This window comes from Calidris pugnax, unplaced genomic scaffold (assembly GCF_001431845.1).
Source record: "Calidris pugnax isolate Ruff unplaced genomic scaffold, ASM143184v1 scaffold88, whole genome shotgun sequence".
In the NCBI taxonomy this organism is placed as follows: domain Eukaryota; kingdom Metazoa; phylum Chordata; class Aves; order Charadriiformes; family Scolopacidae; genus Calidris; species Calidris pugnax.
In genome coordinates, this window is record NW_015090849.1 from 293,467 (window position 1) to 306,953 (window position 13,487).

Below are 13,487 nucleotides of genomic sequence, written 5' to 3' on the forward strand. Positions count from 1 at the left end.
ATCAGCCTATAAACAGCAGAAACCCAGCAACATTTCAGCCAGAAAAGCATGAATTCATCCAGGAGACCCTGCACACAGTAGTATATTTTGGTCTTGGGAGGCACAATTCCTAATAATTGCAAAGAAATCTGTAATTTGAGTCTAGCACCAGTTCCAAATATCCCTCAAAACACTGCTGAACTTAAGTGATTTGCAAATCAAGAGATGAAAGAAGGGAGTTTGTTTAATTTTACAGGAGTCACAAAGTTGCTTTCCACAGAGCGTGGGGGGAAACGCTGCTGAACTTAAGTGATTTTCAAATCAAGAGATGAAAGAAGGGAGTTTGTTTAATTTTACAGGAGTCACAAAGTTGCTTTCCACAGAGCGTGGGGGGAAACGGCATTGATGAAGACTATAAATAGAATTAAAAAAAAATAAACAGCTATTCTCCAACATTCACATGAGCCCAGCAGCTGGGGGCATAAGGAAAAAACATCTAAAAAGACAATAACTGGTCCCGCTTGACATTTCCCTCCCTGGTTTTGTTACACACGTAACCGCCCTCTTCAAAACCGAGCCCGAATTATACAACTGTCTTTAATGAACCTGATAATAAAAACATTCCCACCCTCATCTTTCAGGAGCCTGGGAATGCCATTGCACTTCTGATGCGTATTGAAACGCGTCCCGCTGCTGATGGGGAGCCCAGAGGAATCAATGGCAGCTCTTCCATTTGCAGCTCAATAGGCTGTGGGTCAATGTTTTAAAGTCAATTTGAAGGAAACCGGTGTTGGGAGCAGCTTTCTCCCTCTGTCTGTGGCCGTGCTAAAGCTGACAGCTATCGAGATGGCTAATAGAGCTGGCTGGAAACTCATCCCCGAGCCTTTCACTCCATTTTCTTTTCATTTCCTGTCTAACACTTAATTCTAAATACGTTACCTTCGACGCATCAAGTTGGCTTTGCACGTCCACGTTTCCCTGCAAGCTGCCTAGCACAGGATGTGTACATCCATATTCCTCCTTTCAGAGAAAAACACATAATGTTTTCAGGCAAGAAACACAGAGGCAAATAGAATATCCCATCTCTGATACAAGACTCTGAGCTTCCCAAAATTAAGCCCTTACTTTGTGGCCAAGTGTATTTCTCGTAAAAACACCCAATATAGGTACTCGAAATAAGTGGGAAATTCATTACATCCTAAACCCCCTTGTTGTATTATTGTTGTTAAAAATTTATACCTTCCGTTCTAATCTGAACTGGTTTATCTTCAGCTCACGGTTTGCATCTGAAAAGCCTGCCTTCTGACAGAAGAAAAAAAGAAAAATTTTAGTGAAAAAGAAGGTTTCCTCTCCCTCTTCCCCTCCCCCAGGCCCATATAGGTGTTTTGAACAAATCACCTTTTCTTAGACAAGCCAAATAAATTGAGCTTTTTCAGGCTCAGGCTTCTTAAACCTCAAAACAATTCCTCGTAGCTGTTTTGAAAAAATCACCTTTGCTTAGACAAGCCAAATAAATTGAGCTTTTTCAGGCTCAGGCTTCTTAAACCTCAAAACAATTCCTCGAGCTCCTTCTGAGAGGTGAGATGGGGTGAAACAGGACAAAACCTTGTCCCTTAGTCCCTGGAGTCACCGTGTCCCACAGCCAGAGAAATCATTCAAACAGTAACTTGTCTGTGGTGTCCCAACCACAAAATAATATGTTTATTTTTTTTTTCCACCACTTTTTTTTTTTTTGTCGTCATTTTATTGATAAAAACTACACAAAAACTAACTGATCATAATAATTAATTAAAAAAACAAAAAAACAATGTTACACATTCTCCTGTGTTTTAGAAATTGTGTCAGCCAGTGAGTTGCACCAAATGCTCTCGCTTTAAAAGATTTTTTCCTTCTGATCCGTTTCAAGCACATCACTTCCATTTTGGTTCCCAAACGTCCATTAATTTTGCTTAACAAGCACCGCTGGACTGTAAATATGAGAGTCGTTAACTCTGTTGCATGTTTTCCCTTTTTTTTAGAGCCCGAAAAGTAATTATAGTGTCAACAATGAAGCACAATGAAGATAGTAAAAATCAAAAGCACCCTCCGTAGTGTACAGCCTGTGTCTTAAATGTACATGCACCCAAGTTTCTTTGTTTCTGCTGCATCAATTGCCAATGTCCTTTTGGTTCAACATAAGCTTTAATGCCCATGTCTGAAGTTTGAAATATTAGCGCTTGACCACTTTAAAAAAAAACCAAAACAACCAAAAAACCAACAACAAAAAAAGAAAAAGAAAAAAGAAAATATATATCTATCTTTTGTTCGTTTAAAAAGAACAAAAAATATTAAACGAATCTTTGAAGAGTAATAAACACTTAATAAGGAAACATGGCTGACCCACCCCGCCCAAACCCTTGCCCTCCCCATCCCTTTTATTTTTTACCTGTGGTTCTCCTTCCCTGGAACCGTGCAATGTAGAAAAATCAAATATACAAACAAAACTCTTAATCCATCCCTTTATGTAGCTAGAGTGAAATCTATTTTTTTCTTTTTTTTTTAATAAGAACTTGACAATCTCTCTTTTTTAATATTTACATTGAGGAATTTGTTTGAAAGTTTAAAGCAAAGAAAATCCTGAAGTTCTCAGTGTGTACTGCGAGGGAGCGCTTCCACAGTCTGCGGAGTTTGCTTTTTTATCCCCCTTCCCTTTGTCTGTGTTGGGACATTTGGAACTGGAATGGTAGATTTTTTAAGTTTTCTTGCCTCGGTCTCTTGTGAGATGAAAAGGTCCCTCTCAAAAGCACTCCCCACTCCGCCCCCGGAGAAGCCGTGGCCACCCTCAGTTTGGTATTCTCTCGATGTAAATGGCAGGAGCCGCCGAACGCGCGATGGTGGCGATGAAGCTGTGGTCTCGACTGAGTTCCAGGTTGGTTGTCTCCGCCTGCTCCCGGGACATGGTATCGTACCCCTTATTTACATGGAGAGGCTTGTGAGCTTGGCAGTAGCCGATCACCGGTTGGTCGTAACTGTAGTAGGGTAAAGTCTTCATGTGGTGAGGAACCTGCACCAGAGAGAGAGATCCAGAGAAAGAAACACGTCAATAACGGGCTCAGAAGTGCATTTGTACAACATCTATCACAAAGCAGCCTCAAACCCACTGGGTGCACAGCACATCTACATTCATAGGATCACAGAATGGTTTAGGTTGGAAGGTACCTTGAAGACCATCCAGTGCCATCAACACCTCCCACCACACCAGGTTGCTCCAAGTCCCCTCCAACCTGCCCTTCAACCCCTCCAGGGATGGGGCAGCCACAGCTTCTCGGGGCAACCTGGGCCAGGCTCTCACCACCCTCACACCAAACAAGTTCTTCCCCACATCTCAGCTCCATCTCCCCTCTTTCAGGGTCAAACCCTTCCCTCTCCTCCTAGGGCTCTACTCCACACAGTTCTTCTGGTAAGAGAAACCTTCAGTGCTTCTAGGTTGCGTGTAGCACATGGAGATCTTGACTGAACAGCTCACATTTGTGTTACCAGTGGATGGACAATTGTCATGGATGGACAATACATCTGCTGAAAGCTACCCAACTGCTGAGTCCCACTCCACACAGTGCTTGTGGTAAGAGAAACCTTCAGTGCTTCTAGGTTGCGTGTAGCACATGGAGATCTTGACTGAACAGCTCACATTTGTGTTACCAGTGGATGGACAATTGTCATGGATGGACAATACATCTGCTGAAAGCTACCCAACTGCTGAGTCCCTTCGCTGGAGCCAGACAAGAGGGAGCTACTCTCTATTTAGGGTGATGATTTGTGGGCACGATTGTCAAACGGTCTCTCATGCTGAGTTCTGACCTCTTTTGGACAACCTGGCTACGAAGGCTGAACTGGAAGCTACTGGTAATACAAACCTTTGAAAAAACTGGCTCTTCTTCCAGCACTGAGCGTTTCTACAAAGCTCAGACCGGCCTGAGCACGTGGAAAACCCGGCTGCCAGCGCAGGGAGCTTTCAGCACAGCTGGAACATGGGTTTGTTTCTTCTGCCACAAAGCAGTTTGCCCAAGGTCACAGTTTCCTGGGTTCTTTATCTTACAGCCTCACCAAAAGAAACGCTATCAAAGAGCCTCCACTGATGCTCGCTGGAGCTGAGCAGATCCACACCTTGGAAAAACCTCACCAAGAGAAAACGCTATCAAAGAGCCTCCACTGATGCTCGCTGGAGCTGAGCAGATCCACACCTTGGAAAAAGGGTCAGGTATTTGAAAAGCCTGCAAGATCTTTCCTGAATCCCATCTCTCTTCATGTAAATACTCAGAAACTGCCAGCCCTACACCTTCTTTTTTATTTTCCGTAAATGTTCTACGCTTGCAAATGTTAATCCTACAACTAAATATGATTTATGGCACAACATCAGATACAAATCTTTGCAGATAATTTTATCATCTGCAAGAGATGAGCTGATCAAGTCGAAAAAAATATGTTCTTAGGGGAAAAAAACCCCACACGCTGCAGGAGATACAGGCAAGAGTTTGTTCCACCACCACCAGAAAACCTGAGCTCATTATAGCTGGAAATATCCTACACATGATTCAATCCTGTGACAAATGCCTTTTTATTTTCCACGCCGAACTCGAAGTGAAGGATACAGAGCTAATTTATCACAGATTTCCATCGCACGGTGCGCCTCATTCAAAAAGGTAGGAAAAAAGCAAAAGGCATTAAGACTAATTACAAGTTTTGCAGGGTTAGAGTTCCTCCTGCATTCAGATCTCCTCAGCGGCTGGATTCCTCCCCCCCTGCTTCTCCGCAGAAGGCTGGAGAGCTTCCAAAACTCTTCCAACTAGGCTGGAATTCAGCTGAAAACGCCATTTTCCGTGACAGCTGGATGGCAGGAAGGCAGGAGACAAGCTGCTCGGGAGAATTTGATGGGACAACCGTGTTCACTTGTGGAGCAAATTCCACCCCGGCGCAAGAAACACTCACTCCCTTTGGAGTCAGTAATATCTCCACCAATTCGTATCAGGGCTCCAATTTGTCCTCGGCCTTTAAGGCGGCTCTTTATGATTCTATAAAAGCCAAGGAGTGTTTGTGTTGTGGAGAGTTGAGAGATTGAGGTCCCGGCTTTCCAGCAATAATACACACAACATTAACCGCCCGAGTCCCGCGGGCAGCACCGGGGGCTTGTTCCCTCCCCTTCTCCAAACTGGAGTCAAAAGGATCAGGATCTCGACAACATCCCTGAACGGTGGATAAACACACCTCCCTTTCAACCCTTTCTCAGCAGTTTTAGGGAATCTCTCGCTTGTTTTCGCTTAAAAGCCAGGTTTGAGTATGTCTGAGATCAGGGTCACTCTGCCAACGTGTGGAGGGAAGGTGGACACTCCTTGTCAGTGTAAAAAAGAAAATAAAATAGGTATCTCAGGCAACCCATGAGATTAAGGAGTGGATTTGTAGACAATATTTGTAGGATAATGAAGCCCAGCAATGGATTTGCACCTCCCTCTTCTCAGACCTGGCTTCTGCATTACTCTCCCTCTTTTGGGTCCTAAATCCCATCATGAGAATTAAAAAAAAAAATAAATAAATCATGTCAAATGACTGGAAGAAACATTATTGATGAGGTACCTCCAGTAAAGACTGAATGAAAAAATACCAACAATCCCCTTTCTCCTCCCAAATTTAGTTCTTGTGATGCTTCTAGAAGTGAGGTAACCACCACAGCAACAATTCAAAAAAGAACCTTCCTGATCAAAGCGAAAGCCTCCAGAGAATGTCCTCCCAAAATGGGGTGTCCTCTCCTTGCCTGAAACTACTTCTCTTAAAGATAATGTTGCATTTTCAGGAAGACACAAGGGATCCATTTCAATTTCCAGTGAAATGACCCTACATGAGACCCAAACCCCAAAAGCTGTTTCAGGACACAGCCTTGACTGGAGAAACTATGGCAAACTGGGCAATTTTACCACCACTCAGTTCCATGCAAATAAAAAGGAAGGAAAATACTGATGACATTGTTTAAACAAAACTCATACTATTACATTTTTTTCTGATTCAGAGACCAATAAAACATATTCAAGAACATTTAAGTTGTTGAAAATTAATTTTATAAGCATCTTTTTTGCTCCAGGTTCTGAAGTCCTTTCCTTTTCCCAAACCCCCAAAAGCTGTTTCAGGGGACAGCCTTGACTGGAGAAACTATGGCAAACTGGGCAATTTTACCACCACTCAGTTCCATGCAAATAAAAAGGAAGGAAAATACTGATGACATTGTTTAAACAAAACTCATACTATTACATTTTTTTCTGATTCAGAGACCAATAAAACATATTCAAGAACATTTAAGTTGTTGAAAATTAATTTTATAAGCATCTTTTTTGCTCCAGGTTCTGAAGTCCTTTCCTTTTTTGTTTCATTATTGCCATGGAACTCGTGTCTGAGCTACTGAGAGATGTGACCTCAGACAAGTCATTTTATGAGCTGGAAAATGAGAAGATGAAGTCCTGCCCCTGCTCGCCCTTGGAGACCAGAGCTCTTTGAGGCAAGGGCTGTTTGTGCAGGGACTAAAGCAACACAGCTCCGACCCAGGATGGGACCTTTCAGCTCCTGTGGCCTCTGAGAGGCTAAAAAGCAGGTGACTAGAGTGAAAAAAATCCAAACTAGAGTGAAAAAAATCCAAACTAGAGTGAAAAAAATCCAAGCAGGTCATTAACACCTCAGTAATTAAATACATAGGATGGAATTTTGTCACCTCAAGGCCTTTTCCATGGAAGACACCTTTTTCACCAGCTAGAAGGTGGGAGTGGGGCTGAGAATTTGCCTGTCAGCAAACCAAAGACAGAGCCAAGAACAAAACTGAGCTCCTCTGCCACCGTGTCCTTCGCTGCCTCCTCCGTGCCACTCACCGCAGCCATTTATGCAACAAAATTCTGTACATTTAGTCTTGGAAGAAGTTCAATTGTAAACGAAGATAAAGATTGCTCACATGGAAACACAATAGATGGAAAACAAAGCTCTTTCTTTCATATAATCTGTCATAACATCTGATTCAGTTCTTGGCTTGTGTGCTCGCTCCCGGTGATGCTCCGTGCCAGCAGGGATCGGGGCAGAGAGTGGAGCTCAGGGCTGAGACACACAACGCCAAGACATTTAACAGGAGATGATGGATGTGTCTGTTCGCAGCAGTTTCTGAATCATTTCTATTTTAATTCCTAAAAATGACACTGCCTAATACTTACTTGAAGGTTTAAAAATTTTTGCAGGAGGAAAAACATAAATCAATATGAGATTTAGAGAATCACAGAATGGTTTGGGTTGGAAGGGACCTTAAAGACCATCCAGTGCCACCCCCTGACCTGGGCAGGGACACCTCCCACCACACCAGGTTGCTCCAAGCCCCCTCCAACCTGCCCTTCAACCCCTCCAGGGATGGGGCAGCCACAGCTTCTCGGGGCAACCTGGGCCAGGCTCTCACCACCCTCCCACCAAAGAAGTTCTTCCCCACATCTCAGCTCCATCTCCCCTCTTTCAGGGTCAAACCCTTCTCCCTCCTCCTATGGCTCCCCTCCCTCATCCAGAGTCCCTCCCCATCTCTCCTGGAGCCCCTTGAGGGACTGGAAAGGGCTCCAAGGTCTCCCCGGAGCCTTCTCTTCTCCAGGCTGAACCCCCCCAACTCTCTCAGCCCTCCCAGCATCTCCAGGGCCCCACTCCAACAGGTCCACGTCCTTCTGATTTTGGGGGCCTGACACTCCAGAGTCACTGATGTATGAGTGATGGACATTCTGGTTTTAGCCCATGTTTGGCACCAAGTAGGACTGTCTTCCTCTCTAATGTCTTACGATAAGGGAGCAGCTTGTCTATCCAGCATTGAGTTCATTAATGTCAAGGAATGAATCCAGGCTCTGAAGAAAGCACCGACTCCATCACACAATGAGTTTATTGTCTTACGAGCACTGTAAGGGTTCACGCGGGTTTTGGGCTAATGGGCCGGATTAATTAGCTGGGATTGGCTTCTGAAGCCCACACCTCTGTAGATCCTCACTCTAAATGTAATAAACATTGCATCTTAGCAGGCGCACACTTCAAACAAAGGTTCTATTACAAGCAAAATTTACATAAATCCCCAGCTACAGGAGGAAGATAAAAGATTTAGCGGTGGCAATTTAAGAATGCAAATCTTCCCTTTCCCAATCGACTTGGCACTGGAGAGGTTACCAGCTCAACAGCCTCGGTGCCGAGTAACAACTCCCTTCAAAACAAGTTGGACTCACTTGAGTTTACCTGAAATTCAGTGAAATTCTGACCTGCATTCAAGATATTTCTCAACATTCCCTGCCCGTTTTTCCTCTGACGTTCCTCAGTGATGTTCAGTTGAACCCTTAGTCATCCCAACACGCAAACACGTGTATCCACATCCCAATTCAGGTGGTTTGGCTTCTTTTTTTTTTTTTTTACACTTTTACACCACACTGGATTTTATCAGCAGAGATATGGGCAGGTAAATTAGCCAACTTATTCTGTGTATTTCTGATGACTGTTACCCAGGAAAGTTCTATTAAAAAAACTGAATTTGAAGAATTCAGGTTGGACTGCTGCTTCTCATGGGTGCAGCTATTAAAACCTAGATTTTTTTCTGAAACATCAATAAAAATCCTTATTCTGGGACTTGAAATGTATATCAGTGGGGGTGAAACCTTACCATGTAGCCACTGAACCTGGTGAGCTTTAAGGCATATTGGATGGGGGCTCTGGTGAATATCAATTGACCTTATTTCTCAAATACTTCTCTCTCTCCCAGTGTGATAAACACCTTCATACACTCTTAACTGCTTGTGCTGCCTCCTAAAAGGGTGCTTCAGGCAACTTGAAATATGGCCCTGATATGAACTCCAGGACACCATCCAGTAACGCCAAGAGAGTTTAAGAGATCCCCCAGTTCTTCATCCCCTCACTTAAGTGTCGTCTTCCCTGCTCACAGCAACAGACTTATTGCAGTGAAGACCAGCCCAGGATCAGACAGAGATTAACTCTCCCTCGGAGTCACTTGTGGCTCAGCAAGATCTAATCACTACCAGTCCCGGGTTGAAATAATTTCCTGGTAAACCATTAAATCAAATTTCAGAAGCGCAGGTTTTCAGAACAGATCTGTTTCACGTTGGAAATATTACAAGTTTTTGTTTTTTTTTTCCTTACGCTCTATGTTGAAGAAAGATCTCCCACCGCTCATTATCCTGCAGAGAAGGAAATTCTATCTGGAGAAAGATGTGGAGAAGGCTGTGGATGTCTCAGTGACTCATGGTACCCGAATTATCAGTGAGCGGACAGAAATGTAATGTCAGGAAGGACTGACAGTCCCAGCACAGTTTTGGGGGGGAAGCTCGTGGTGGGATGGAGTGCAGTTTATATTTTTCCCTGAAAGGAGAATGGTGTAAGGGCACGGACTGGCACAGGATCCTCAGACAAGTAACTGCTTTGGCAAGAACCTAAACCCTGGAGCCTGTTGCTGGAAGTGATGTAGCTCCTGAGCACCAGGCTGGTTCAGTGCCCTCAGCCTGGGCACCTTGGCCTTATGCTTTCACTGTTCAGACACTGCAGTTCATGTGTCTTCAACTCTGTTATTCCTGTTTTCAAAGAGGAGGAACACTCTGTTTTTAAAACTCCATCCCAATGGAAAGCGCGATGGGGCAACCACCGCTGGCCTGTATGAGATGCATTTTCCTTCTAGGAAACCAAACTGAAGCATGAATATTCTCTGGAGGTTCATTATCATCTGGTTTCACATTTGCTGGTACCCTATAATCCAGGTAAACTGATTTATGTGTTGCCTAGTTAATGATTACATGATTAAATTACACGCAACTTTAGAAGTTGTCCATATGTGGTGGAAACTCAAGAGTTAGAAAATATGGAAGCTATGTTTTCTCATTAGTGCTAATATTTAGTCTCAGAACACCATGACTTCATTGCTGAATTAGCATCATGGCTGTTGATAAATCAAATTCAGAGTTCATTTCAAACCCTCTCATAATTTAGAGTAAAAATAAGCAGGATATACTATCACAGCGTTACGATTAGTGAAGCACAGAGCTTACCTCGGAGATAGATTGATTAGGCACATTAGGCAGATAGAGCTGGTATAAACAATTTCACTGGATTTCATGCTGCTGAAAAATCACGGTTAACAACCCTGGAACACGCCTTTGGAGTCAGCTCAGAAAACCATCCCTACTCAGGAAACTGCACAATCCTCCACTTCCTATTGAACCCGTGAAAAGGGACAAACGCAGACACTGAAGTCACTTCTGAAATATGAATGGGAACGTGTTCTCTTCTGTTTCCAGTTGGAACAAACACAAAAGCGCCCGGCTGGCTGCTTTTTAAAATAAGCCTTTTGTTCTGAAATTCGTGTTTCCTACGGTAATCCTCGTATTGACAAAAAAAAAATCAAAATCTCATTTATGAAAAAATCCTGACCTCCGAAGTCTGAGTGCTCGGTTATGAGGCAGGATGGGGGTTTTATGAGCATTTCAGAAAAAAACCTGTCAACTTGGTTTTTATGTGAAGGTCTTCAAAACCCTTAATCGGGGGTTTTATGAGCATTTCAGAAAAAAAACAACTGTCAACTTGATTTTTATGTGAAGGTCTTCAAAACCCTTAATTAGCCCAGGTTTTCTAAGAGGTACAGCTCCCACTGGGAACTTAGCCTGGGGTTGCTGTGCCTACATTCGGCGTGAAGCACTGAGCCAGAGTCTTTCTGTAGCTTGAACTGCAGGTGCAATTCCCACCACCAATTTCCTGCAATTTCATGTTCAATCTCCTTCCCGCTCCAGACAGAACCCACTTCTTTGCCTTCTCTATTTCCTGCCAAATCAGATTAATGGGCTCTGCAGCTCGCCTTGGAGATGAGAGGAGAAGAAGGAAGCCTCGCTCCGTAGCTCAAGGTCCCACACGACGTGGTACCGAGCCTGCTGACCCAAAATCCTTAGCATCGCCACAAGAACCAACAACTCTTGTTTCTACACCAGTTTTCCCCAAGAAAGCAAGGACATACTGCTGAACACCCACAGAGGGGATGGTCCCCCATTCCATAGAGATGGCTAATATTGTCCTATTCTGTCCTAATCTCTTACACGCTTGCACACGTACACACAAATTTGTGTCTATGTTCTTAAGCCCTGGTGCTGTACCAAGGGAGTTTTTCTTCTAAATAAAGCACAATATCTCCTTTAATTCACTTCTCTGCAGTCTTTTTTTTTGCCTTGTCTTATGCTTATGTCCACTTTAACAGTTCTACAAACTGCTCTTTTGGGTCCTGGGTCCCATGGGTCCAGCTGGAATCGTGCCCCGGCTTTGGGGCACACGACGGGGCTTTTCACAGACTTCAGGTTCCTTGTCAGAACAAGCAGAGAGCAGCCAGGACAAAAACCACTCTGGCAATCAGATCTGAAGAGTAAAATCAAGGTTTAGAACCAAACCTGAAATCCTTTGAAGGCTGTAGGGGTTGGGCACTGGACGGCTTCTTCGACACATGGAACAGAAGCCTTTTCTTTATCAAAAATTAACCTGGAGATAAACGGTTGGGGTTGGCAGGTCTGAGACCATCTCCTAAGTAAAAGAAGTTGGTAGCAGGGGAAATTTGGAGTCCAACAGGGGAAATTTGGAGTCCAAATGCTACAAATGACTGACAGGTTGGGTCAGTGGTGCTATTCAATTCTTGTATTTCTGGCTGGGGATATGGGGTTCCAAAATTGCTACATGAGAAGAGAGGTCTTGGTATGAGAAACGAAGAGAAACAGCAGGAGACCCAGGGAGAAGACAGTGCCACCACCAGTTACTCCAGCATGGCCTACTAAAGGTCTATCTATAGCTCATAAAAAGTTAACTGTTAATTAATAACTAGAGGAGTTAAACAAACACCATTGTATTTGATATTATTATAAGCATATTAACCTAATAAGTTATATGTCTTTAATAAGCAACTCATGGATACATGGCACTATATAATACTCTACAAAATTGATTGATTTTGAATAAAATGAAGTTAATTAATATTTCTCTCTTAATTTCTTAAGTGGCATTAAAATATTCACCAACTTTTAAAACCATCTAGAAGGGCATAGCATAAAGACTGAGTTTTATGATTTATTCAGTCATCCTTGCAGAGTTTTAAACCCCTCTCTAGCACGACCTTGCCAGTTCTGCTGACACTGTGAACTGGATTTTAAGCTCTCTTTTCCTTTCCTACAGATAACTTCCTAATCCTTCTATATCCAATCACACAAATGCCTTTCCCTTTAAAACCGAACCTCTCGATGGACTCTCTAAGTAAGTGTGCTTTTCTGGAGAAAAATCATCCACACCCCATTTCTCCCTCTATGGGCAGATTTGATCTTTCAATCTGGAAATGAAAAGGTTTCCCTAAAGGAAACTCCCAGAAAGAAGAAAGTCTTCTAAGCTTTGTTATTGTTCCTTGGGCAAAATATTTCTTTTAAATCGCTTTATCTGGTTTTTTTTTTTATGGAGTATGGCTCCTGACAAAAAGGCCCACTGATGAAAAACTGAAAGTGAGATTCACGGTAAACTTCGATTTTCCGCCGCGGAAGGCCGATAAAATAAACAAACTATTTAGATATTCTAATTGGAAAGCCATTAATATTGCTTTCGGTGCTATTAGGATAATTTCCTATAGAATTCAATAGGAATGGAAGCCTGGTGGTTCAGAAAGGCTTTTACATTGCTTAGGGACAGAAGAGTAGATTTTCAAAAGCAAGACGGCACAGTGCAGTAGTTACCTATCTAGAAGTGAAAGAATCCCTTTGGGTACCTCTCCATCTCTTTAGGTGCCTAAATATACATACTTTCAAAAAAACGTAGTCTCTTTTAAGGCACCTCAGCTTGCATTTAGGCACTTAAAAAAAGCTATATTCTCACCAGGAATTTCTGCTCCCTACGCATCGCACCGCATCAAGAGCCGCAAAGCGCAGATCATTTGTACTTAACCTACCAGAACAAGTCAAAGGTCCATCCAACCACATCCCCAAGGGATCAAGAAGAAAAGAGCAGAGCAGGGGTCAACAACCCGGTAATAACTTCCTCAGAGCATCCTCCTGACCCCCAACTCTCCCAGCTCCAGCTCGCTTTCCAAATTGCTGACATTTCTGGCCAGAAATGCTAAGGACCTGGACCTTCCAAGGCATTTCAGAGCCCGAAGCATCCTCCAAGGCCCTAGGTCCAGGGGAGCATTTGGGAAACGGAGCACATTGAGTCTGTCAAAAAAGAGTGATAAGAATAAAGGAAAAGGTAGAGTTGTTTTTCCAGGCAGTGATCATAAAGATGGCAACCTGCTCCATCCATTACTCACAATAAATAAGTACAGTATTTAATATGAACATCTGCTAATGCTGCTGCCACAGTGACAAATGGAGGCACTGGAGAATGAGTGAAATAAGTCTTTGTCTCATATTAAAATACTGCCTTTTCATTAGATCTGCCTGGAATTTATAGAGTGCAAAGGAGCTATCCAGAAACTC

General features: G+C 43.2%; 1 protein-coding gene across 1 annotated transcript in view; it reads right to left on the minus strand.

The window, feature by feature from the left end:
• Nucleotides 1–1,666: 1,666 nt before the first annotated feature.
• LRRTM4 (leucine rich repeat transmembrane neuronal 4) overlaps nt 1,667–13,487 on the minus strand; it is a 276,877-nt gene continuing 265,056 nt past the window's right edge. Inside the window, exon 4 of the mRNA XM_014943137.1 lies at nt 1,667–3,022. Coding sequence (XP_014798623.1) covers nt 2,801–3,022 — 222 coding nt within the window. The 3' untranslated portion in view covers nt 1,667–2,800. The remainder of the gene's footprint in view (nt 3,023–13,487) is intronic.